This window comes from Patagioenas fasciata, chromosome 22 (assembly GCF_037038585.1).
Source record: "Patagioenas fasciata isolate bPatFas1 chromosome 22, bPatFas1.hap1, whole genome shotgun sequence".
NCBI classification, from domain to species: Eukaryota; Metazoa; Chordata; class Aves; order Columbiformes; family Columbidae; genus Patagioenas; species Patagioenas fasciata.
Window position 1 is genome coordinate 1,207,814 of NC_092541.1, and position 25,572 is coordinate 1,233,385.

The 25,572-nt window shown below is 61.8% G+C and overlaps 3 protein-coding genes across 4 annotated transcripts; 2 read left to right on the plus strand and 1 right to left on the minus strand.

Annotated features, from left to right (window-relative positions):
- Window positions 1–263: 263 nt before the first annotated feature.
- PLEKHH3 (pleckstrin homology, MyTH4 and FERM domain containing H3) lies at window positions 264–8,122 on the plus strand. Of its 2 annotated transcripts, none has more exons than XM_065856201.2 (13): window positions 264–467; window positions 2,767–2,822; window positions 3,444–3,532; window positions 3,691–3,885; window positions 4,030–4,187; window positions 4,306–4,429; window positions 4,767–5,064; window positions 5,164–5,371; window positions 5,564–5,700; window positions 5,818–5,932; window positions 6,502–6,951; window positions 7,033–7,224; window positions 7,313–8,122. In XM_065856201.2, exons 1-13 carry the CDS (start codon window positions 315–317, stop codon window positions 7,490–7,492), a joined length of 2,355 nt encoding a protein of 784 aa, XP_065712273.2. In that variant the 5' UTR covers window positions 264–314; the 3' UTR covers window positions 7,493–8,122. The 2 variants fall into 2 exon arrangements, with proteins under 2 accessions (XP_065712273.2, XP_065712274.2); XM_065856202.2 differs by having other exon boundaries at window positions 5,564–5,691.
- Window positions 8,123–8,933: 811 nt separating this feature from the next.
- TUBG1 (tubulin gamma 1) lies at window positions 8,934–17,545 on the minus strand. Its single transcript, XM_065856494.2, has 11 exons — window positions 17,405–17,545; window positions 17,006–17,118; window positions 16,210–16,377; window positions 15,900–15,968; window positions 14,913–14,992; window positions 14,184–14,310; window positions 12,851–12,937; window positions 12,104–12,253; window positions 10,921–11,073; window positions 10,209–10,370; window positions 8,934–9,637 (listed from the first exon to the last, which is right to left on the minus strand). The coding sequence occupies exons 1-11, from the start codon at window positions 17,451–17,453 to the stop codon at window positions 9,440–9,442; spliced, it is 1,356 nt and encodes a 451-aa protein (XP_065712566.1). The 5' UTR covers window positions 17,454–17,545; the 3' UTR covers window positions 8,934–9,439.
- Window positions 17,546–17,628: 83 nt separating this feature from the next.
- Window positions 17,629–25,547, plus strand: RETREG3 (reticulophagy regulator family member 3). Its single transcript, XM_065856031.2, has 9 exons — window positions 17,629–17,942; window positions 18,891–18,997; window positions 20,141–20,171; window positions 21,240–21,366; window positions 21,943–22,027; window positions 22,397–22,534; window positions 22,953–23,032; window positions 23,366–23,498; window positions 24,025–25,547. The coding sequence occupies exons 1-9, from the start codon at window positions 17,752–17,754 to the stop codon at window positions 24,456–24,458; spliced, it is 1,326 nt and encodes a 441-aa protein (XP_065712103.2). The 5' UTR covers window positions 17,629–17,751; the 3' UTR covers window positions 24,459–25,547.
- The last annotated feature ends 25 nt before the right edge of the window (window positions 25,548–25,572 follow it).

Consider the following 25,572-nt stretch of genomic DNA (forward strand, 5'->3'; position numbering starts at 1 on the left):
GGACCCGTGACAGCCCGATCGTGCGACACCCCCGGAGCTTCCCTCGTCCGCCGCGCGCCCCCGCCCGGTAGGTGACGCAAGCGGCGGCCCCGCCGCCCCGGGCGCGCTGGCTCCGCCCCGGGCCGCGCGCGGCGATTGGCGGGGGCCGGTGACGCGCCTGGCCCGGCCCGCCCGGGGCGGCGGCGGCGGCGGTGGGGCCGGTCCCGGCGGCGGCGGCCGGTGCGCGGCGCGGCGCGGGCGGGCGGCGGGCCGGTCCCGTCCCGGTCCCGTCCCGTCCCGGTCCCGTCCCGTCCCGTCCCGTCGCCGGCGGGGCGATGCCGTTCCCGGGCGGGCTGTGGTGGCTGCTGTGCTGCCGGCAGGGCTTCACGCTGCTGCGGCGGGACTACGGCGACGCGGACCGGGAAGCGGACGGCGAGGCCGAGGAGGAGGAGGAGGCGTCCTTCGAGCTCCGCGCACAGGGAGACCAGGTGGGGCCGGCACCGGGACCGGGACGGGCACCGGAGCCGCGGCTGGGCATTGCGCGGCGGGACCGGGGGTGCGTGGCTCCTCTCGCCCGGGGTGCGCGGCTCTGCCCGCCTCGGCGCGGCCGTGCGGCCCCGGCCCCGTGCTTGGCGGCGCTGCCCCGGCTCGTCCCGGTCCCCTTCGCCCCGGAGAGAGCAGCTGCCGCCCGCCCGGGCACGTCCCCGCCGGTCCCGCCGCCCGGGGCTGCCCTTGACGCGTCCCCGCCGCTGGCCGGGAGATCGCGGGGGTTCGGCCCGGTGGGTGCGGGGAAGCCGCGGCCTCCGGGCGGGCGCTGCGGGTCCCGGAGCCCGCGGGACAGAGCCGAGGGGTGCGGGGGCCGCTGCCGGCTGCATCCTGACTCGAGGCCCTTGCTGGTGCCGCGGTGGCGGGACCCGGGTGCCCGGTGGGTGCTGGGGTGCAGCTGCAGCCATGGCGCTGCCAGCTGGGCAGCAGAGCTGCTGGTGGAGCTGGGTGCTGCCCTGCCTGCGCTGTGTTGCCTGCGCTGCCCTGCCCTCGCCTGCTCCTCGGGGCAGGAGCCGTGGAACTGGAGGTGCCAAATCCCACACTGAAGCCTGTACCTGCCCTGTGCTACTGCCAGGGTCACGTTGGCCGGTGTACAGAGGGTCCCCACAGGACGGGTTCCTCGGGACGGCCACGGCTCTGCACAGACCTGTCGGGGCAGGTCGGGGCTGTTGGCGGCACACGGCGCCCCGGGAGCACGTGCCAGGCGAGGGGAGCAGGCCTGGATCTCCCCGCTCTGGCTGCTTCCTCTGTTTAGGGAAGCAGAGCGGCGGAAACCAGCGCTTCCTCCGGCCAGGCTGCGTGCGGGACAGCTGATAGCGTGGGGTGGCGGGGGGAATGCCGACTCTCAGGGGTTCCTCCTGCACCCGAGGCCACGGGGCTGTGTCCCTGCCTAGAGGGGACATAGGAGGTGGTGACAGCCTGACCCCACTTGCTGTGTCCCCTCTCCCACTGACCACCGTGGGGTCTACAGCACAGCCTTGCTGTCACCAGGCTGCCCTGGCAGCATGTCCCCTTCCCTGGCAGTGCCAGCCCCCCCCGGGCAGCAGAGACAGCAGCGGGGCTGGCGCTGGGCCCTCTGGGCACCGGTGGCAGTGCCAAGGGCACGGCAATCGCAGGAGCTGTCTTTGGGCTTCCAGCATCCCATGAGCTGTGCTGGCTCTGGAGGTCCAAGTGTGGGCGGCTGTGACGCCAGTTCCCCGGGGAGCCCTTTGCCGTGGCTGGGGAGCCCTTGGAAACCCACAGTGCCGGCCGCCCCTTCCTGGGAGCGTGGGAGCAGCGGCCCTGGCCCTGCCGCCGCGGTTCCTCTCTCGTTTATTTATATCCCTGCGAAGGAGCCGGCCACCACCGCCGCCACCTCCTCCCGTGGGCCGTGGCTGAGGAGCTGGGTGCTGTCTCCGTGCCCGCAGCCTAGCAGGAGCACACAGAGCCCTCCCTGGCCGCGGGACAGTCACTGCAGGAGCTGGCCCCGTGCATGGGTGCCAGCGCTGCGTGACAGGTGCCCTTAATGCCATGGGTCAGTGGCACCCGGCCCTGCCCCACGGCGCAGCCGTACCTGCAGCGACTCCCCCCTTCCTGCTGCTATTTTTAGCAGACGTCTCTTTTTCTTGGCGTTTCATGGCGCGCTCTGGCCTGTCAGTTCTCCGGCTGCCCTGTTGGGCCGCAGCTGGCAGGAGCATGCGCGCATCTCCCGGGACAGCGTCCCCGTGTCCCCGTGCCCCGCTGTGCCGGGGTGCCCTGCCCAGCGCCGTGTCTGCCCGTGCCTGGGCACTGCCTCGTGTCCCAGCACATTTGCCGGGGTTATCACGTGAGCGGCAACGTCCACGTCAAGTTGTGCTGCACGAGGAGGAACCATCTCCCATCCGCGGCGGGGCCAGGGACTTCCCTGTGCCGCGTCCCACCGCCGCGGGCAGGAAGTCAGCGGCCCCGGCACAATGGGACTTTGTGCCGTAAGCGTATTACTCAGCACTGACCTTGTGCAATTCTGCACGGTATTCAGGCTGCTGGGTCAGCTGAGGATACATGGCCAGCGGCTGCCCCCGCGCCCGCAGGGTGCCCCAGCTGCTGCCCTGGCTCCTGCCCTGGCTGTGGGGGGCATGGGGACTCCCTGCCCCATGGCGACAGGACACAAACGTGTCCCTCTTGGCCCAGAGCTGGGCTAATGAGGAGCGAAGCCATCATCGGGGGAATGTTTGGGGGAGCCAGGTGGTGATGGTGGGGCTGAGACCTCTCCTCTTTCCCCAGGGGTCCCTGGAGGTGAACCTGAGCCAGCCCACCCGCAGCAACAGCGGCTCGGAGCGGTGAGTGTCCCCCTGCCCTGGTTCCACCAGGCGTTCCGTCACATCCCTCGCATGGTGCTGGGGGCCTGGCACGCCGTGGGAGGATACACCGGTACCGGTGTGTGCCGTACCGCCCTGCCCGCGGGGTCAGCGCCGTGCTGTGCCGGTCTGGAGCAGGGGATGGCAGAGACGGGACTGTGACGCTCTGTCCCCATCCCTGGTGTGTCCTCGGGCACATCTCCATCCCTCTGCCGTGCCGGGTGGCTTGGCTGCTGCAGGCTGAGCCGATGGGTGCCGTGGGTGTCCCCTGCTGTGCCAGGAGGCTCTGCCGTGGCTGAGGAGATGGGGTGCCGGGGCACAGGGGCCGGCTTGCTCCCTGTCCTTCCAGCGCCGACGCCGCTGCCAACATTCCTTCCTGGTTGTTCATTTTCCGAATTCCTTGGCAGGGCCGCGACTGCAAACAGCTTATTTTTAGCCAGGGTCATCTGCACCCGATGGCTCTGCTGCGTTCCCACCGGGGGGTTTTGGGGTGTCCGGAGCTCCTCGGGACCTGGCTCACCCCGAGCCTTGGACCGTCTCCCCGCTTGGGGGCCACGGGAGGCACCCGTGGGCACTCAGGCTCAGCCCTGCATCCCTCTGCAGGTCCCTGCTGGTCGCAGAGGAGATGCGCAGCCTCATCGTGGAGAAGGGCCCAGGGCCGGTGGAGGATGATCCTGATGCTCTCGTGAAAGGTGGGCACAGGGCTCTCTGCTCCTGGTGGGATTATGCCCGACTGCGGCTTGATCCCATCCCAGAGGGGCAGGGGACACCGCTGGTGCCGGGCAGACCCTGCCCTGTGCCGGTGGGGCGCATGGTGCCGGCGACGGGGGCTGAGGCTTCCCCTCCCCAGGCTGGCTGCAGCGGGAGGTGCGGGGCGGCGTGAAGACCCCCTGGATCCGGCCTCGGAAATACTGGTTTGTGCTGACGCCCGACTCCCTGGACTACTACAGCAGCAACGAGAAGGGCGCCCGGCGCCTGGGCTCCCTGGTGCTCACCAGCCTCTGCTCCGTGCTCTGGCCGGACAAGCAGACCTACAAGGAGACAGGTAGGGTGTCGCACCCCTCGGTTGGGCTGTGCCTTTGCAGCTCCCCGTGCCCTGTGTCACCCTCCCCACCCCGGGAGGTTGCTGTGACGCAGAGGGGTGGCTGGGGGTCCCTGGGGCAGCGGGTGAGCTGTGTGTCCCTCGCAGGCTACTGGAGCGTGACGGTGTTTGGCAGGAAGCATTGCTACCGCCTCTACACCGAGCACCTGAACGAGGCCGTGCACTGGGTCTGCGCCGTGCAGAAGGTCATCGACAGCAAAGCGCCCGTCCAGACGCCCACCCAGCTGCTCATGCGCGACGTCGAGGTGAGCCTGTGGCCCCACAGCCATCAGCAGGGCTGGGATGGATGGTTCCCGAGTGCCCGTGCCGGGCTCTCGGCCCTGCAGCCCCTCTGCAGCTGCTGCCATTGCTTCACCCCCTCAGGAGCACTGCGGCAGCCCCGAGGTCCTGGAGCAGATCTACCGCTGCAACCCCATCCTGCGCTACACCAGCAGCCCCCTCTACGCTCCCCTGCTGCCCTTCCCCTATGGGAGCCTGGACCAAAGCGGTGAGGGGCAGGCGGGGGGTCCTGCATGCTGGGCTGGGCTCTGTCCGGCCCTGGGTGCGAGTATAGTGCTGGGGGGGCATGGGGAAGCCCATGGGACTGTTAACCCCCACCCTGGCTGGACATGCAGAAGAAATTTTTGATGCTGAGGGTGGTGAGAGCCTGGCCCAGGTACCCAGAGAGGTGGTGGCTGAACCATCCCTGGAGACATCCCAGGCCAGGCTGGACGGGGCTCTGAGCACCCTGAGCTGGTGAAGATGTCCCTGTCATGGCAGGGGTGGGATGGGGGAGCTGGGAAGGTCCCTTCCAAACCAAATGATTCTATGACCCTGTCCCGCAGCCCCCAGCCCCCGCAGCTACACCACGCTGCGCGACGAGGCCGTGAAGCTCTTCAACTCGCTGCAGCAGCTGGAGTCGGAGCGGGACCCGGTGCCGCTGATGCAGGGCGTCCTGCAGACCTGCCTGGACCTGCCGCCGCTGGTGGATGAGATCTACTGCCAGCTGGTGAAGCAGACCACGGAGCCGCCGGCGCCGGGCGGGCAGAGCGACCTGCACTACTGGCAGCTCCTCACCTGCATGAGCTGCACCTTCCTGCCCTCCCCGCCCATCCTGCGATTCCTGCGCTTCCACCTGGACAGGTGAGCAATGGCGGAGCCGGGCTGCGGGCAGGGAGCTCGCTGGGTGCCGGGGCCGCCATTGGGGTCGTGCCACCCTGACCCTCCTGGCACCTCTCGCAGGACTGAGAGCCGGTTCCCGGCCTCGGAAATGGCCAAGTACGCCTGCTTCATCCGGGAGGCGCTGGGGAAGACGAAGGGGCGGGAGTGCGTCCCCTCGCTGGAGGAGATCCTGGTGCTGATGCGGCGGCAGGAGATGATCTGCACCGTGCACTGCCCGGGTGCGCCCGCCTGCAGCGTGGCCATCAGCTCCCACACCACGGCCGAGGAGGTGAGGGGCTGCGGCTGCGCCGGTGGCTCCGCACCTTTTGGCACGGGGTGGGCTGGGGGGCTCCTGTGGGTCTCTCCCAGAGGGGCTGGGGTCTGCCTTTGCCTGTTGTGACCTGTCTGTGTCCCTTTTGCAGCCCTGAGCGCCGCGGCCAGGGACGCGCAGTCACCGTCGGTTGCCTTTGTCTTGCCCCAGGTGGCCCGGGAGCTGGTGTCGCGCCTGGGGCTGTCCCAGAGCCCCAACCTCTTTGCGCTCTATGAGCAGTCCCGGCGGCGGGAGCAGCCCGTGGGCAACGCCACGCTGCTGGCCGACGTCCTCACCAGGTTTGAAAAGTAAATGTCCCGCTCTGCTGCCTACATGGGAGGGGGGCCGGGGGGACCAAGGAAGGGAGGGGACAGTGTGGGGACACCTCTGTCCTGTGCTGATGGAGTCGGTCCCTTCCGCCGCAGCCTGGCTGGGGAGGAGCAGGACCCGCCGTGCCGGCTCTGCTTCAAACACTACGGCTTCCTGGACACGGACAATGTCCCGCGGGACAGCCTGGAGTTCGCCCTCCTCTTCGAGCAGGTGAGAGCCACGTTGGGGGGCTGCGCTGTGCCCTCCCCTCACACCAAGAAAGGCCTTGAGGTGCTGGATTGAGTTGGGAGAAGGGAACGGAGCTGGTGAGGGGCTGGAGCACAAGTGTGATGGGAGCGGCTGAGGGACCTGGGGGGTTCAGCTGGAGAACAGGAGCTGCGGGGAGACCTTCTGATCTCTGAACTGCCTGAAAGGAGCTTGGAGCCAGGGGGGTCGGGCTCTGCTCCCCAGGAACAAGCGCCAGGAGCAGAGGAAACGGCCTCAAGTTGCCCAGGGGAGGTTGAGGTTGGATGTGGGAACAATTCCTTCCCCAAGGGGCTGTGGGGCATTGGAACAGGCTGCCCAGGGCAGTGCTGGAGTCACCATCCCTGGAGAGCTGGACAGACGGACATGAGGTTCTCAGGACATGGGGCAGGGACAGGGGTGGGGGTGGTTGGACTCAATGCTCTCGAGGGGCTTTTCCAACCCAAATGATTCCCTACCGGGGTGGCTGTGCCGTGCCGTGCCGGGGTGCCCGTGCCGCGGTGACCACGCTGTACCCGCTCACGCCCCTCCCGCAGGCGCACGAGATGGTGCTGCGGGGCTACGTGCCCACGTCGGAGGAGACGCTGCAGACGCTGGCAGCTCTTCGCCTGCAGAGCCTCAACAGCGACTTCTCCACCCACGCGCCTTTCCCACGCCTGGAGGAGCTCTTCCCGCCCCGCGTCCTGCACGCCCGCCTGCCGCCCCCCTGCCACCGGCCGCCCCCCAAGTGCCGGGGGGCCCGGCTGCGCGCGGGGCTGCTGGCCGGGGGGCTCTGGGGACAAGCGCTGGCCAAGCAGCGAGCGGAGCGGGACCAGCGCCTGCGGGGCTGGCTGCGGGAGGAGGGGGCCAGCACCATGGCCGCCATCCTGGAGAAGTGGAAGCTGCTGCAGGGCATGGGTCGGCCCGAGGCCATGGCCGCCTACGTGGCGCTGGTGCGCGAGTGGCCCGGCTTCGGCTCCACGCTCTTTGACGTCAACCTGCGCGTGGTGAGGCCGCGGTGGGATGGGGACGGGGACGGCGGGCAGCGGTGGCGGGGGGTGGCCCTGACGCCCTGTTGTCCCCCGCAGAGCGCGCTGGGGGCCGTGCCACAGCGGCTGTGGTTGGGCATCGGCGCCAAAGCCGTCTCGCTCTACAAGCCGGGGGAGCCCGAGCCCTTGGACAGCTTCTGCTACGGCCGCATCTCCTCCTTCGGCGCCTCCGACAGCAGCACTTTCCGTCTCTCCGTGGAGGACCGGGACCTGCTCTTCGAGACCTCCCAGGTACAAGCAGCCGTCCCTCTGTCCCCCTGTCCCCCCCAGGGTTGTCTGTCCCCTCGGGGTGACCCAGCGTGTCCCCTCTGCCCCGCAGGTGGACGAGATCGCCCAGCTCCTCAACACGTACCTCGCCTCAGCGGGCGCCCAGCGACCGCCCCGGCCCCACGAGCCGGCGGCCACCAGCCCCCCAGCTCCCCCCGGACCTCCCCAGGGGCTCTGCCCCACACCCGTGTCCCGGCCACACCGGCCGCCCGTGGGCTCGTTCCACAGCTAGCCCAGTGGCCAGCGCAGCCACACAGGGTGCTCCCGATGGCCAGCACGGGGGGTGGCTGGCTTAGCAGCAAGCGCTGGGTCTGTGCTGGTCCCCCGATGCTCCCCGGAGCGGGGGGACAGGGGCTCGTGCTCCCCACGCCACAGTTGCCTTTCTGGTTATTTTTTCCTTAATTTATTTCGAGACGCCTGTGTCCCCCACGTCTCCCAGCACTTTCCCTGGAGGGCAGCGGGGCCGCCGTGCCGTGGTCCCCCCCGCGCTGCCCCCAGGCTTGTCCCCTTCCCTTGCACCCCGGTGCCTTCACCTCCAGCACTTGTGCTGCCCGGCAGCTCTGCCCCGGCTCCCGTCACCCCCGGGGGGGCTTTGCCCAGGGCAGGGGGCTGCCGGGCAGCGGTGCTGTGCCATCGTCTGTCTGTCCGTCCGCTGAACCCACCCCCCCACTCCTCCTGGAAAGCTGCGGGCGGCTTTTGGCTGAGCCGCCTCGGGGACCAGCGGGCGCCTTTGGTGGCCCCGTGTCGGGGCTCGTGGTGCGGGGGTGGCCGGTGGCTGGTACGGCTGGGGCTTGGCCCCTCAATGTTGCCTCTGTAAAGTTTGTCGGTTCTGTCTTGGGGCGGGGGGGTGGGATTGTTTGTTTTTCTAAATAAATGCACAAAGGAAAGGCTGGGATTCCTGTGCTGGAGCTCGGGCTGATCCTCGGTGCGGTGGCGGGGAGGAGCAGCACAGTGTGTCCTTGGGGACAGGGACCGTCATCCCTCGGTCGCTCCAGCCAGCACAGGCTGCTCGCTGCGCCCTTTGGCATTTCATCAACAGCACGGGCAGCTCCCCGGCACCCCCTGGCACTGCCCGGCCCGGCCGGGGGGGAACTGCCCCGGCAGCGCGGCCGCTGCCAAAGAGGGCGTGGGATCCCGGCGCTGCCGCGGCGGGGCCGGTATTTTTAGCCTGTGCCGCAGGGTCAGAGGAAAAGGCTCATTCTCACCTTGGGCAGCCCGGGCTTGGGACCATGCCAGCGCTGCCCCGCACCCCCATCCATCCCACCCTGACTCACGCAGGGCCGGAGCGGTGTGTCCGTCTGTCCCACTCTCCATCGCCACCAGTGTCCTTCCCGTCCCAGCGCAGCCAGGGCCACCCCAGCCGTGGTGAAACGCTAATGCGGGCAGGGCGGTGCCGGCTCCTGCCCCTGGTCAGCCGCGCCGGCAGGTCCTGCCGGTATTTCTGGCTCTGCCGCAGCGGTCGCTGCTGGGGCTCCCGGCCGGGGCAGGGCCGGCCCCGCGCCCCCGGGACGCGCAGGGGAGCAGCGGCCCCGGTTCCGCGCTCCCACTGAGCTGGGACACAGTTGGGCTGCGGCTGCGCGGCGGGGCCGGCCAGCTGGGCTAGTGCTGGCCCTGGTGGCGGCTGCAGCTGCGTCGCTGCCCGGCTGCTCGCTCCGGGAGCCGTGGAGGCAGCGTCAGTGCAGGAACAGCCTTTATTAAAGCAAAATAACCTACAAAAATATAGATACAGCCTGTGCCCCAGGCCTGATCTGGCGAAGGAGGAACGAGGCTCCTGCCCAGGGCAAGGACTAGCTCAGCCACACCGAGCCTTTGGCCGCAGGGGGCGCGTATGCCCAACTCTTTGGGCCAAGCCCCTTCCAAGCCCCCAGGTTTGCTCTCATTCTCCTCCGAGCGAGTGTTGCTCGCACGGGTGGATTTATCCCTCCCAGCTGCCCCAGTCCTGTCCTGGGCCAGGGCAGGCGGTGGAGCGGAGCCTGTCCCTGACAAGGGGCTCCGGGGACAGCGCTGCTCCCCGCAGAGCTGCTGGCGCCAAGGAGCGCGGCGTGTGCGTGCAGCCGGCGTGACGGCCCCACGGCGGCCGGGCAGCACTGAGGGTGCTAAACGTGGGCGCGGCAGGGACGAAACCCTGCCAGCGTGCGTGGAGGTGGCCGTGGGACCCCGCCGTCCCCCGGCGGGGCGCTCACTGCTCCTGCGTGCCCCAGGAGATGTAGTCGGGGCGCGTGGCGGCGTGGTACTCGTCAATCAGCTGCTGCACGATCTCCCGGGAGTTGTCGAGCTCGTCGAAGTTGTCCTTGAAGATGTCCTCCTTGCGGAACTGCTCCAGGAAAGCCTCCCGCTTGCGGAGCTTGTCGTACTGCCGGCACGTCCGCTCGAACAGCTGGAGAACAGCGCAGAGGTCAGAGCTGCTGCCCCGTGTCCTCGCAGGACACCCCCCCCAGCCCCACGGGAGCTCCTGCCCTGCACCCAGCCAGGGTTCAGGATCAGCTTGTGCTTCCAAGGCTGCCTTTGGCCAGGGAGAATCATTGAATGGTTTGAGTTGGAAGGGACCTTGAGGATGAGCTCATTGCAACCCCCTGCCATGGGCAGCGACATCTTCTACTAAACCAGGTTGCTCTAAGCCCCATCCAACCTGGCCTTGAGCACTACGTGGGATGTGGCACCCACAGCTTCTCTGGGCAGCCTGTTCCAGGGCCTCATCACCCTTGTGGGGAAGAATTTCTTCCTTATATCTCATTTAAATTTACAGAGTCCTGTTCCTGGGACAACAGCACCGGGGTGCAGCAGGACTGATGGGCCACCAGCCCTGAGCTCCGCTGTGTCCCAGCCCGGAGCTGCCCACGCTCCCTGGCCCGCAGGACCCGCCGTGGCTTTGGGAAAAGCCCAGGGAAGACGCATTTGTGACCGAAAAGACATCAGCTGTGGCTGTGACACAAAGGGAAGGCACTCACCGAGGAGATGTTGGTGTGGTTTGCCATCATGAGGCCGCTGACACGGTGTGCGGACGGCAGGTAAGGGGACTTGCGGGACAAAGCCACCTGGATGCTGGCAGGACCCCAGGGGATGAAGTTGGCCAGTTTTCTCTCCCGGATCCGCTGCAGACTCTTGTGAACCTGGGGGATGAGAGCGGCAAGGGGCAGCGGGGTGATGGGGAAGAACCTGGGCCCAGCAGACCCGGGAGCTGCTCCTCACATCACGGACAGCTGGGGAAAGGTGGATTTCAAGGGGGGTTCCTCATATCAAGGGACCAGCAGCCTGTCCCCAAGTCCAGGGCTGGTTCCCAGGTGCCACCCAGTCTCGCCCAAGGGTCCCCACACAGCGCAGGGACAGACTTTTTAGCAAGGTGACAGGACAAGGGGTGATGGTTTTAATCTTCAGGGGAGATTCAGGCTGGACATGAAGAAATTGTTGGCTCTAAGGGTGGTGAGAGCCTGGCCCAGGTTCCCAGAGAGGCGGTGGATGAACCATCCCTGGAGACATCCCAGGCCAGGCTGGACGGGGCTCTGAGCACCCTGAGCTGGTGAAGATGTCCCTGTCATGGCAGGGGGGGCACTGGATGCGCTTTGGAGGTCACTTCAACCCAAACTATTCTACAGTTCCATAACCATGCCCTTCCCTGGCAGGACACGCAGTTCCCATCAGCACCTGAGCGTGGGCGCTCACCTGCGTGGGATCCACCTCCCCCTGGATGATGTTGAGGATGGCGATGTAGCAATGGTTGGTCTGCCTGTCTCGCCCTGTGGACACCATCACGTTTTTTGGCTGCAGCAATCTCCTCATCACGTCCAGGACTGTGGTTTTCCTCACGCTGGCCACCTACAAACACCAGCTGGGGGTCAGAAGGAGCCGGCGTGCTGCTCCCTCGTCCCCATCGCTGCACACATGCACACGGGAGCAGAGGGCGGCTGGGGGGAGAAGCTCTCACCCCGGGGATGGAGCCACATGCAAAGCCACATGCAGGAGAGGGCAACCCCAAAGCCACACAGCAGGCACGGCCAGGCTGAGAACCGCACTGGCGGATGCTCCGACACGAGGGGGTTGAGCTGTGTCCCCCCAGCAGCACAACAAGGGCTGGGGCAACGCTCCAGGGCCGCGCTTCATGTTTTTGCCGTCAAAGTTGCGTCCTGTTCCGCTGCTGGGGGACAGGAGAGGGGTCACTCCCTACTGAGGCACCGCACTCCTCCCTGGGAGGACAGATCACACACTCGATACCCTTTTCAGAGCCAGCAGTTTTTCAGATTTGCTCCTCTGAGTAACATCCTGAGGAAACGCAGGCGAGGAGAGGAGAACAGCAGCTGTGAGCTCCCGCGGAACAGAGACGTGGCCAACACAGGTGAGCGCCTCGCAAACCGCTTACACCGGGGGGGCTGAGGGGGCACACGCTAAACACAAGCGGCAGCGTTTGGTGCAGCCGGGGGTGGAATTTCCTCCCAGAGCACAGATCACACCTTGGGAAGGGGCTGATACCTGGAGCCCACGATCAGTCTTGGTGTGACAATGTGTTCTGCCCCAAACCCCCTGGTGGCTGCAGAACTGGTGGGGCCATCGCTGGGCTCGCTCTGATTGTTTCTAAGGGGGGATTTTTGTCATCTCGACACCGTCAGCTCTCCCAAGGCTGCCACAGTGACCCTGACACGCACAGGTAGCCCAGCACAAGCACAGCTGCCTGCTCACACCTGACTCATATCACAGGCGGCTGTCGCGTGGCGTGGACACACGGCTCTGGGATTCGGAACACGCGGTTACAGCTCACAGCGAGCCCGTGGGACTGACGGATGTCACGAGGTGAGCGTGGCGGCTCCTCCGGCCCTCGGGGAAGGGTGGGGTGCCCGGCGGGCGGCCTTACCGACTGGTCCGTGGTGAGCGGCGTGTAGCCCGTCATGAGGAAATGCAGCCGGGGGGTGGGGATGAGCGAGGCGATCAGCCCGATGAGGTCGTTGTTCATGTAACCGGGATACCTGAGCGTGGTGGTGCTGGCGGACATGATGGTGGAGACCTGGGGGAGAGGCCAAGTCAGCGTCCCTGTCACTGCGTGGCTGTGGAGTGTCCCATGGGGGTCACACAGAATGACAGAGTGGTTGCGGGGACCCCTGTAGATCCCCAGCCCTGCTCACGCAGGGTCCCAGAGCAGATCCCACAGAATCCCAGGGGGTTTGAATGGCTCAGAGAAGGAGACTCCACACCCGCTCTGGGCAGCCTGGGCCAGGCTCTGGCACCGCAAAGGAAAGAAGTTTCTCCTGGTGTTCAGATGGAGCCTCCTGTGTTTCAGTCTGTGCCCGTTGCCCCTCACCCTGGTGCTGGGCACCGCTGAACAGAGTCTGGTCCATCCTGACACCCACCCTGAGATACTGATCCATTGATCACATCCCTCTCAGCTTCTCTTCTCCAGCTCAACAGCCCCAGCTCTCTCTGCCTTTCCTCATCACAAAGATGCTCCAGACCCCACGTTATCTCTGTAGGTCACCCCAGGGAAGGGCAGAGAACCCTCATTCACAGCTCCAGGCTGCCCATCGCTGCACCCAGCCCATGGAGCAGGTTCAAACCGAATCACAGACCCCACGCCGGCCTCTCCCGAGGGCAGAGCCCTTCTCACCAGCTGGTTGATCTGCGAGAACGACGGGTTCTGAATGTGCAGCCGGTCTGTCGCGATCCGATTCAAAGCCGTGTTGTCCAGAACCACCTGCAAGAGAAAAACCAGTTCTGTGCGGAGAAGCTGGAAGAGCAGCAGCCCCAGCCACATGTCCAAGGGCACCAGATCACCCAGCATCGTCCCCAAGCGCCGCAGCCAGGCAGAGCCCTTGGCGGCAGGTGGCAGACACTGGAAACCACGAGCTGACTCATCTGCGGAGCGTAACCGACACTGTCAATGGAGGCTCTTCCCTCCCTCCCACCTTGGCTGCGCTCCCCAGTGCTCTCCCCAAGAGCCTCTGAGCCAGCACCTTGCAGCAACCTTCAGCCCCAGCAGCTCCTCGTGCCCTGCAACGTGCAGAGATAAGCTGGGAGGGACGAGCAGTGGCTTGGTTAGGACCGACCGAAGGCCTTGGTGAAGGGTGAAGATGCTGCTTGGCTGTGGTTGCAGGTGCTGGAAGTTGCAGCAGAGCTCTGCGGGGGAATTACAGCCAGTCCCTGCCGCCAGGGGAGAATGTGTTGGATGCGGTGGCAGAACGGCAAACCGGAGAGCTACGCTGGGGTTAGCGCAGAGTCCCCATCATGGAGTCACAGGATGGTTTGGGTTGAAGGGACCTTCCCAGCTCCCCCAGTGCCCCCCCTGCCATGACAGGGACATCTTCACCAGCTCAGGGTGCTCAGAGCCCCATCCAGCCTGGCCTGGGATGTCTCCAGGGATGGTTCATCCACCACCTCTCTGGCCAACCTAGGCCAGGCTCTCACCACCCTCAGGGCAACAATTCCTTCCTCATGTCCAGCCTGAATCTCCCTCCTTTAGTTTAAAACCATCACCCCTTGTCCTATCACAACAGGCCCTGCTCAAAAGTCTGTCCCATCTTTCTTATTTGCCCCTTTTAAGTCCAGAAAGGCCACGCTAAGGTCTCCCCGGAGCTTCTCTTCTCCAGCTGAACACCCCAGCTCTCTCAGCCTGTCCCCAGCAGAGCTGTTCCAGCCTCGCATCATTCCTGTGGCTCCTCTGGCCCCTCTCCAGCAGGTCCATGTGTGTCCTGTGCTGAGGACCCAGCGCTGGACCAGCACTGCAGGGGGGTCTCACCAGAGCAGAGGGGCAGAATTTGGAGCCACCATATCTGCTCAGTCCTTTTGGACGGGGGATGCACTCGCTGCAGCGCCTGGGGCTTCACTGGCTGCTGCGGCACTCGTCCCACAGCCAGAGCATTTGTCCCAGCAAATCTGTTTTTTTAGCGCTGGGGACACGGCTGCCGCGCAGGAGGTGGTGGCACCGCTGGCAGGGCCCTTACCACGCAGTCAGCGTTCTGCGTCAGCCTCTTCAGCGTCAGCAGAGAGTTGTACGGCTGGACGACAACATCGCTCATCTCATCCTGGTTTGGGAAAACCGAGTAGGTCTCTACCAGCTTCTTGGGATACCTGGGGAGAAAAGCCCGGCCACCGCAAGCGTTAACAGCACCGAGCCGGCGCTCTCTCCTCCCACCGGCTCCCTTCGCGGTCTCCAGGGCTCGGGACAGCAGTGAGTCACCGGCGCTACGTGCCAGAGTCAGCTCCCGGGGAGGGAGAGGATTTGTCCCGGCAGTGCCTACCCCAGCAGCGCAGGAACCGCTGCCAGACGGAGCTACAGGCGAGGCTGAGCCATCCGCAGGCTGATTAAGCAGCTGCTTATGAGCCTTTTCAAGAGCCTGCAAGCTCCAACAGGCAGGGACGGCGGCTCAGAGCGCGCAGCCGGAGCCTCCCACCCTCCCCTGCGCACTCGGGGTGTCGAGAGGCAGCTGCCTGATAAAAACTGCTGAGGAAAAGCAGAGTTTGGGCAGCACGAGTCCGGTTTCAGAGCCTCTGGAGTCTCCAGGCGTATGGGGAGCCGTCCCTTCCCCGGGCGGCGCGCCAGGGATTGCACAAGAGTGTTTGGGTGGGGGCGGCGGCTCTGAGTCAGCGCTCCCCAGCTCCCCCTTTGGCTGGGTGCCCGGGCCGGGCCAGACTCTGCCGCCAGGGAAGAAGGGACAAAGCCGAACGCTCACCTGTCATTGAGCCTCTCCAGGAGGTAGGAGCCCAGCCCGGAGCCCGTTCCGCCGGCAATGGAGTGGCAAAGCACAAAGCCCTGGAAGGAAGCAGAACGAGGGCGGCTCAAGGTCCAGAATAAGCAGAGAGTCACCAACCAGGGCGAAAACCCCGCCTGCGGTGGGAAGAGCGCGGAGCTGCCGCCCGCGGATGGAGAGGAGGTTTGTTGAGGCTCCTGCAGACCACAGTGACAGCCACGCACTCCTCAGGCCACTTCTGCAATCCGGCACAGGCCACAGAGCGCAACAGCTGCTCAGGAACCCCGTGGATTCCTCCCGCCCCAGAACAGCTCCAACGTCACCTTCCGAGTCCAGTCAGTCACACAAAATGCAGGTTCTCAGCGCTTTCCCGGCCCTTCACACCATCCCCAAACTTCTACCAAGCTCCCTCTACCTGCTTGAGGGCAGGTCCCACAACGGGCTCTTGGATCTTCTGCGAAATGATTTGTTACGATGGCATTTTCCCTTCCCCTGTTGCCGTGGGACAGCCTGACACAAACACCGGGAAGCCCCATCTGTCCGTGCACAGAAATTTACAGCGACAGTGGCCCAAGTCCTGCCAGGGGCACAGGACAAAGCAGCCGAGTCCTTGGAACCACTGGTGCCCATGTAACCCAGCTGCACAGAAAATGAAGCTGTGGCTGCCTGCGCTCACTCCACAGATCTCAATGGTGGGAAGCAAAAAGCACCATAATGCCCAGAACTCCTCCTGCAAGCCGCATTTGGGGCAGAAAAATAATGAGGATTTCTGGGGAAACCTGGCAGATGTAGTGATGGGCAAGACCTCCTTCCCCTAGTTGCCCTCTCTATGTGTCCTCTGCTTGGCACCCAGAAGAAGTTGAGGACGTCTGCGTGCACCAAGGGGCTGAGCTCGACCTTACACAAGAGCAGCCTGGCTCTGAAAACACCGAGCAGGGCAATCGGCTCCAAATCCCCTGGTTTACTCACTTCCAGACTGTCGCTGCCATCGGCCTCTCTGTCTATGATGTCAAAAATATCTTCGTGGATTTTTTCTCCCTGCAAGAGAGAGCAGACCAAGGTTTGTTCCTTTCCCACAGAAAATGGAGCGGAGCTGCTGGAGCCTGGTGTGAAGCCAAGTCAGATTCACAACGTGACCCTGCGCCCAGGGTGCCACCAAGTGTCAGAATTAAGTCCCTGCTGAATGACGAGGTGTTCTTCAGAAACCGTGACGTGAGAAAGCCACGACAAAGCCTCAAGATTAAGGAGCTGACGTGCGTTTGCACCCAGGAGCTGTTACCTGTGAGAAGCCACTGGCCCAGTTGTTCCCAGCTCCCCCTCCGTGCTCCGACAGGTAGATGTTCTCCGGGTTGTAGAGGTTGGCATATGGCGAGTTGAGGATGGAGTGGATCACTCGGGGCTCAAGGTCCAGCAGCACCGCTCGGGGGATGTAGTGCTCATCGTCCGCCTGTACCGAGGAGCAGGGAGGTCACGATGCAAAAGCCACTTATTGACAAAAGAAACCGCGAGTGTGTGTGCCACCCCCTGGCTGTGGCAGCGTGCAGCACAGCTGGAGGAGGAAGGGAAACTCGTTATGTACGGCCGGCCTGTAACACAGTGGTTTCATGTGCCCAGAGTGTGTCCTGAACGCCGGGCAGGGGGAGCAGGGGCGGCCGTTACGTAAGGTGGTATCTATGGCAGCCTCAGCCGCGCCGTTCTGCCTCCACAACACATCCTTTTCCAGAAACTGGAGCGCAGGCAGCGTACAGGCAGCAGGCGCTTGGCTGGGGCTGCCGCTCAAACCAGTGTCAGCCCACCAGTCCCTGAACTGGGGGGCTGGTGAGGGACCTGCAGCGGTCACAGCCGCCCTGCCCCCCTGCACCAGGGAATGGTTTGGGTTGAAGGGACCTTCCCAGCTCCCCCAGTGCCACCCCTGCCATGAGCAGGGGGATCTTCACCAGCTCAGCTTGCTGAGCCCCATCCAGCCTGGCCTGGGATGGCTCCAGGGTTGGGGCACTCCAGGCACGGAGCAACCTGGTGCCAAGCGATGGCGCATCCCGTCACACCGTGTGCCCGTTCCACATCCCGGGCAGTACCTGGTAGAAGAAAACGTCCTTGCGGTCGGTGCCCTCGGTGGCGAACTCCTCCACGATGCCCTCGGGGCTGATGCCGTGCTCGGCACAGAGCTGCTTCCAGAACTCGAACCCGACTGCAGGGAGACGCGCCCGGTCAGACGGGCCGGGAACGGGGCCGGGAACGGGGTCGGGGCCCCGGGACTGCGCCCGGAGCGGTCCCGGTCCGGCAGGCCCCGCCCCTTCTCCAAACCCCGCCCCTTCCTCAACCCCCACCCCCGCAAGCTCCGCCCCCATCAGTCACGCCCCAGTTCAGGAGGCCACGCCCACGCCCCCCACAGCATCCCGGCCCCGCCCGGGGCGCGCGCTCCCCGCGCCGCCCCGCCCCGGCCCGGCCCGCTGCCGCCCCGCCCGCCCACTCACTCTGGTTGCCGCACTGGCCCAGCTGCAGGGTGATGATCTCCCGCGGCATCGCGGCCCAGGGCTCCGCTCCGCTCCCGTTCCTCCGCTCGCTGCTCCCGCCGCGTCTCCCGCCCGGCGCCAACGGCACTGCGCGTGCGCGCGGCGCACTTCCGGGACAGCGCCGCTCTCCCCCCTCCCCTCGCCACCGCCCCTCCAGGCGCCCCGGCAACGCGCATGCGTCCTGGCAGACGGTAACGGCAGCGCCTGCCCCAAGATGGCGGCGGCCAGCGCGGCCCTACTTCCGGCGGCGGCGGGGGCCGCCATGTCGGCGGCGGCCGGGCGGCGGATGTTGATGCCGTGAGGGAGCGATGGCGGCGGTGGGGCCCGGCGGGCCCGGCGAGCCCGGCGAGCGGCAGCGGCGGGTGCAGGAGCTGAGCGCGGCGCTGCGGGCCCGCCTGGGGCCTTACGAGCCGCTGCTGAGCGCCGCGCAGGCCGCGCTGGTGTGGGAGCGGCCGGGCCGCAGCGCGCTGTGCTGGGCGGCGGTTCACGGCCTCTTCTGGTGAGCGGGGGCGGCGGGGCCCGGGCCGCGGCTGCCGGGGGGGCGGGAGAGGCCTGTGCCGGTCGCGCCGGCGCCCCGGAGGGTCCGCGGGGCCGCGCAGCCCCCGGTCGGTTCCCCCGCGGGCTCTGCGGGGTTTGGGTTCCCCCGTGGGAGCGGCTCTTGGGGGGCAGGAGGAGCCGGTGCCTTGTTCGCCGGTCCTGCCGGCGGTCACGGCTCCGCGAACCCCTTCACCGGGACCCAGAGAGCGAGTGCCCCGGGAGGAGCCTCCCCGAGCCGAGCCGCCCGTTCCCCTGCGCGGTTCGTGGATGAGCTGGGACCCCAGCACCGGCCTGGAAGCTTCTCTGAGCTTTGTGCTGATCAGCATCTCAGGGTGGGTGTCAGGATGGACCAGACTCTGCTCAGTGGTGCCCAGCGCCAGGGTGAGGGGCAACGGGCACAGACTGAAATACAGGAGGCTCCATCTGAACACCAGGAGAAACTTCTTTCCTTTGCGGTGCCAGAGCCTGGCCCAGGCTGCCCAGAGCGGGTGTGGAGTCTCCTTCTCTGAGCCATTCAAACCCCCTGGGATCCTGTGTGATCTGCTCTGGGACCCTGCGTGAGCAGGGCTGGGGATCTACAGGGGTCCCTTAACACCAAACACCCTGGGATTCAGCAGACAAGGAACCTGGAAACATTAATCACCCAAACTATTCTGGGAACAGCGGAGCAGGTTCTGCTTGGCTCTGGAAAGCGGGGCTGTCCTGCCAGAAGCGACACGAGCAGGTCCCTAAAGCTGCCCAACGGCAGCTGCCTGATAAGCCCCTGCCAGGCTGGGTGCTGACCGATTAGCGCTTTTCTCTGGCTACAGCCGTTACTGAATGACTGATTTCGTTTTGAGTTGGTTTGCATTATCCCGTGTGTGTGTCGCACAGATCTGGTCGGTACCGATCTGTTTGTTTCCTCCTGTAGGTTTTTTGCTCTGACTTCTCTCCGTTTGCTGTTCCTGGTCGCGCTCACCCTTATCGTAGTAGTTTGCCTAGATCAGTGGAAGAGAAGAATCTGGCCTGAAATTGGAGGTAAGTCGCAACATTTGAGTTGATACCATCAAATCCAGTGCTGCTTTTAGCCCTAGAGGTGTAAACGCTCAGCCCCCCCTGGAGCTAAATGGTTAAAATCCTGGAGTTTTTGTTTTGTGAGTCTCGGAGCAGGCAAGAACTGCAGGCATGTTAGGAAAATCCTAACCTAAATAAACATAAGAGCAGCTTTTCATGCTCGTGACACTGGTCTTTGTCTCATAATCTTGAACCATCTGGCGTACGTGAACCAGCGCAGGTTTTGACGGCGTGATTCACCTTCTGAGCATTCGTATGAGAGCGAGGAATTGAAGCGTGCATGGAATACGTCTGGATTTCTCCTCAGAATCTGTAATAACCTAGCTTTGTGTTGTAGGAGCAACATCCTAATGGCTGCTAATGAAGTTAGTCTAGAGCTTTCAGTAAACGCAGCAGTTCTAGCGATCATTTGTGACATGAATATGAACATAAGCGCTCTTGGCAGCTCAGGGTGTCGCTGGCTTTGCGTGGCCGGTTGGTTTCGAAGCAGCGTGGCTGGTTTGTGTGCTCCCAGAGGCGCTTCCTCGCTAACCAGCAAGTACGGCTCCCAGTTTCTGCTTTGCCTCCTGTTCTGCGGGTTCCTCGGGAAGGCGCTAAAGCTGTTCTCGCTTTCTAGCAGCAGCCTGGCTCAGGTTCTGCAGCTGAAGTGATGGGGAAATGTCTGTCTAGATCCCTCAGAACCTCGGTTTCTGTTTGCTGGGATAACTGAGGCATCCCCACGTCGCTTTTCAAATCCCAGCCTGGGTGAGAAAGTATCAAAGAACTTAAATCCGGTGCCTTCCTGTAAATAAACTGTTGTTCTGCACCATCTGGGTGTGCAGGGGAAGAGAGGGAGGCAAAAGTGGGATATTTTGCTAATACTTATCACTGTAACCAGAGCAGCTTTCCAGACAACGTCCAACAAATACCGAGGAGACTCTCTTGCAGCCTTGTACTGTCACACGTACACATTCAAAACACGTTATTGAGTGATGCGCCTCCAGTTCTTAATTAATGCCTGTTCCAGGTATTCCCCAGCTCATTAAAGCTTTACTTCAATCCCAAGAGCTAAGCGTTCTCATGGCAAATTCCTTGCAACTAATGCAGTGTCTGTTCTTAATATTTTAGTGGCGAGACCTGACGAATTAGACAATGAGAGGTAGGAAACTAATTGGATCCTCTGCTTTTTGGTGCTTATTGTGTTACTGTGTCATTATCACTTGCACGTGCTTGTAACTTTGGCTCCTTAGAGCAACAGGGGAAGGGGGAGGAGGAGCTGATGGAGCCCTGGACTCTGTCAAGCCGTTGTGACAAGTTCTTTACTTGCTCAAGCCACTATATTATATTACATTTAATTTTTGCCTCGTACTGACCAATAATTCTTGCTTGAGTGTTGTAAAACTTCCCCTGCCACTTCGCCCCTGTACCCATCACTTAGAGATGCTGCCTCAAAAGCAATTCCTTTTGTATCACCTTCCAGTAGCAGGAAAACAACATTTTTTAAAAACAATAGGGTGTTTTGAGACTCCCTAGGGAACGTTTACCAGGAGTCCCAGGAGTTGTTGCTGCGTAGTTAGGATCTGACTGCAGCGCTAATAAAGGGTTGAGAAATGTTGGGGTGTTGGCTTCCTAATAACACCCTCCGCTCTCCGGACACACCTTCTGTGCTGCGGAGCCGCTCTGGATCGTCAGCTCCCGATTAAATCACTTGAGCTGCTGCCAAATGACTATTTATTTATTTTATTTTATTTTGCAAGAGGCCCAAGTACAAAAGGAATTGCTCTTCCCAGCCTTCAAATACTTGTGACTAGCAGTTAAGAAGCACTAATAGAATGTGCCAAAGACAAGTAACCAAAGATATTAATTAAGGTACAAGGCTGCTCGTAAGCCTCACGCTGAATTCTTGGGGGTTGCAGCTGCCCAAATAAATGCAGAGAAAGCAAACAGATTCGCTGAATTTCACTCTGCGCTGCCCTTTCCCTCCAGTAGCGTGGAAACTGGTTAAGCTGAGACACTGGAGGAGTGAGATTACTGCTCCTTAGCTGCTGGGGGAGAACTGGGGTGCTTGTAGAAGCGCTGCTTTTGGCAAGGGGGTGTTTTGAGACTGAGCCTCATCTCTAGAGCTCAGCGGCTGGGGGAGAGGAGAAGGTCACGTTGAGACGAGGGTTTGTAACCGGTGACTTGTGCACTGACACTAATGCAGTAATATCTGAACTCTTCGCCGCAGCTGGGGCTACGTTCACCCTCGGCTGCTGGGAGTGCCGGAACTCTGTCACCATTTGGCCGAAGGATGGGTGGCTGCAACCAGCTTCTTGAGTAATCTCTTCGTTTTCAAGCGGCAAAACCCTGGAAAGGTGCGAATGTACAGATGTGGGCAAATCAAATGGTTGGTGCGGAGCCTGTGCTGACCACAGGGATCCTCTGAGCCGTGGGACGTTACCGCGGGAGCTCTCCCACAACAACAACGCGCCGGTTAAGTGGTGGAGAGGAGCAGAAAGCACCGGCAGAATAATCAGGTTGTGGAGGAGGGAGGAGAAAACGAGTGTCGGCACGTTGGGTGCGCTACTGAAGTGCAAATGTGGCTTCTCCTCCTGAAGGTTTTTGAAGTGTTTGTCAAGCTCATCTCCCTCCTTGGATTTTAACAGTTTGAGAAAGCGTGGCAAGCTTTTATTTTTAAATTTTTCTTCTTTTTTTCGAGGCTTATGCAAAGAGGAACATGGTGGTACCATCCTTGTCCTTCCCACCTCAAAGAGTTCTGTCTTTTGAGCAGGGCCTGTTGCGACAGCACGAGGGGCAGTGGTATTAAACTAAAGGAGGGAGATTCAGGCTGGACATGGGGAAGAAATTTTTGACGCCGAGGGTGGTGAAACTCAAGAACTGAGCGAATCTGCTGCTTAACCTTGGGCACTCACTGTCTCCCATGTCTTCAGTTTTGTCTTCTAGCGTGTGGAGTCTTCACATTCCTGGCTGTGCTGGGCCGGTACATCCCCGGACTCTTGCTCTCCTACTTGCTGTGTAAGTAGATCTCTGTGCCAGTACAAAGTGAAAAGGGGTAGAGATGAGCGGGATCTGAATGTCCCGAGGGCTGAGGCTCTTCTGCTCAAACAAAAAGCTTCTGTAAACTGCTTGAGAATTGAAAATAATCCATTCTGCCTGCAGTGTGGTGGTTCTTGACCAGGACTCTAAGGTCTCCGGTCCAGAGAGAACATGTTTAAGTGCTTAATAACTACAGATCTGAGTGCTGATAGGTTGGCCGCTGAATTCTGTTGAATGTGCAGCGGTGATTGCACCAATGCCTCCCACAGCGCTGCTTTCGGTGCTCAGATCTTGCGGGGTGTTTGCCAAGCTGAACGAAGTTCTAATCCGCGTTCCCGCTCACCTCAGTGCTCTTCCTGCTGCTGTGGCCCCTCGCCGTGTACCACAGGCTGGGCCAGCGCGTGTACGGGAAGCTGGAGCCAGCTCTGCAGCGGCTGGATTTCAGCGTTCGAGGCTACGTGATCTCAAAGCAGCGAGAGAAGCAACGTAAGTGGCTCGAGCTCCTGGTTTTGGAGCGAGTTGGGGCGGTGTGTGGGGCACGGCGGTCACTCCAGCGCTCCCGGCAAATACCGGCGACTCGCTTTGGGATGGAAATGGCTCTTTTGGGAAGGTGCGAGCTTCTCCTGCTCCGTTTCTCAGCTGCCAGAACTGCGTGTTCCGTATTGCGCTGAAAAAAGGAGGAGGGACTCAGTGCAAAGCAGCTGCTAAACATGTTCCTCTCAGCAAACGCTCTGTAGCAGCCCAAATCAGAAATGATTGCATTGCTCTGCTATGGAACAAAGCATGTTGTGTTACGTTATGTTTGAGCTTGCCAGTTCAGGGGTTTTCTGCTTGGTGTAAGGCTGATTCTGTACAGATGCCTGTCCCAGCAGCAATAACGAGCTCTGACTCTGGTTTGTGGCAGTGCGGCGCCGAGCCCTTCGTCAGGAGGATGCGGATGATGCGAGTGACAGCGAGGAGGAGCTCGCCGCCTTCTGTCCCAAGGTAAAAAAGTGCCTCTGGAATAGAAGAGCTCAGCTGAATAGAACAAACTCTCTGTATTCTGTGGACATGCAGCGCGTGGCCCTGTGTCCAGCCCCTTGTAGCAGAGTTGTGCTGGAAAATCAGATGAAAATATTGTCGTTTTAGAGAGATCTTTCTGCTCTGTCGCACTCAATTATATCCAGTACCAACTACAGGCTGGGCAGTGACGTGTGAAATGAGCCTCCCATGAGGACTGAGTTTAACTGGTGGCCACTGGATTGTGTGTTTTGTCTTGAGGCCCGGGAATAAGCTTCCCAGTACTGATGTTTGCCATTTCTATCTGCTGTTTGAAAGCTGGATGACTCTGTGGTTGCCAAGGAACTGACCATCTCTGACTCGGAGCATTCGGATGCTGAGGTTTCCTACACTGAGAACGGGATATTTAACCTTTCGAGGGGCCAGACTCCCCTGACGGAGGGATCAGAAGGTGAGAGGACACGGGTGGTTTCTGGGAGGTGTGGGATGCTGAGCACTGGGAATTTCCCCACTATGCGGTATTTGGTATTTAGCATTTAACGTGACACAAATAATGCATCTTCCACATGGGGGTTTCTTCAGAAACGGCCTTTTTGCACAATGATGACATTCTCCTAGGAGTGCAAGGTAAGGTTTTTGTGAGATAAATTTTCTGGTCTAAGTTATGGTCTAGTTTTAACTTTTAAAACTTAGAGTGGAGGAATGAATGTGCTTTGTCACTTCCCTGGCCAAAACCTTCTTGGCCAATATTGAGAAGGCGATTCTACCCCATTCCAATTCCTCTCCCTTTTTATACGCGATATTAAGGTACCTGGCACCACAGTATCTGCTTTTACAGAAATCTTATGGTTCTGCAGATCTGCTGAAGACCTCAAGTAACAAGTGAATAGCAACACAGAGAGCATAAGTAGATTGAAATAGTCTTTGTGTGCTGGGTGGCTTGTACTGTGAATTTAAAGTGCTTTGTCCTCTTCTAGACCTGGACGGTCACAGTGACCCAGAAGAATCTTTCGCCAGGGATCTCCCTGACTTCCCATCCATAAACCCAGAAGTGGCCGGCATAGATGACGAAGACGACACCAGCATCGGGATCCCGAGCCTGGCTTACCGCCCGCAAGGAGCGGAAGATCTGCACCTCCCTTACGACCAGGAGGAAGCCGGCGCGCTGCCATCCGTACACAATCTAAGCACCGACATCGCCGGGTTTGTCACCAGAGGGATGATACAGCTGGCGCTGTCGGGAGCCACTCAGCCGAGCTCCTCGCGCAGCGACAATCCCCAGAGAGGCCCAAAGACTTATCTCCGAACCGCCAGCTCGGATTTGGACACTGATGCGGAAGGGGATGACTTTGAACTTCTGGATCAGTCTGAGCTGAACCAGCTGGATCCCACTGGCTCCCGGGGCCACTAAACGATCCCACCGGTTCCCTCTGGTTTTCTACTGCGCATCGGGGAGGGGGATCCTGGAAGGAGAAGCCTTGCACAGTTCTCTAGGTTGTCCCTGCGTGAGTATGAGTGACGTGACAGCCCGTCGTGGCTGGGAACACCACTGTGACTTGTGACTCTGTAGCCTCGCTTGGATTTTAAAATAAACTACACTGGTAATTCATAAAGACGTTGATGTGATAGCTCCACAATCACCCTACACTGTCTGCCAGGATGCTGCTTGCTCCAAAATTCCTCACCCAAGACAATAAATCTCTGGAGACCACCGCTCAGACTGACTTTGTGTCGCCGAGAACAATCCTGAAGCTGACCTTTGGGTGCTGATGCGTAACCAGGTGGACAGGAGTGATTTTTGGTTTGTTTTTTTTTCCGCTCAGACTTAGCGTCTGGGATTTAATTTAAGACAACCATTCCCCGCTCCTCAGATGTGCACAGAATCCAAGTTGCTTCTTTCCCAGCAATACCCAGTTCCGGGTAGAAGCAAACCCTTCGCTCTTTTTGTGGACATGACGGTGCACGGCAACATTTGTTACCTGCTCATCTCCATCCCCGGCTTTCTAGTGACGCTGTTTTGTACGAGATGTAACGGCAATAAGACATCGACTGTGACGACTGTAGAGTCCCGCAAACAACATCTACGTGTGGCAGCTGCTTGTGTGTCGCTTTCCTAAAATAACAGACTAACGATTTGCTAAACCCCCACTGTGTTCCTCCAGCGCACGTTCGGTGTGGACAGGGGCCATGCTGCACTTTTCCCCAAGGGACGGGCATTCGGAGGAGGGATGAGGTTCTGGCCCCGCTGCCTCCTGCCCTGAGTCCCCGCCCAGAAGAAGCCGACGGGGACGCCAGCCCAAGCCACCGGTGACCGAAGAGCTTGTGCCTGTCCCGGTCACGTTAAACAAACCAGCACCTGCGAGGGGACGGAGGCCGTGTCCCCCCGCGTTGTCCCCTGTGGCCCCTCCGAGCTTCCCGGCGCTTTTTCTAAGCCATAGAACCCGTTTCTGGTCACATTTGTGCAGCAAAGAACGTACCTCTTCAGGGAAAAAACCCTTTATCTGCTGCCTTCTGTCTCAATCTGT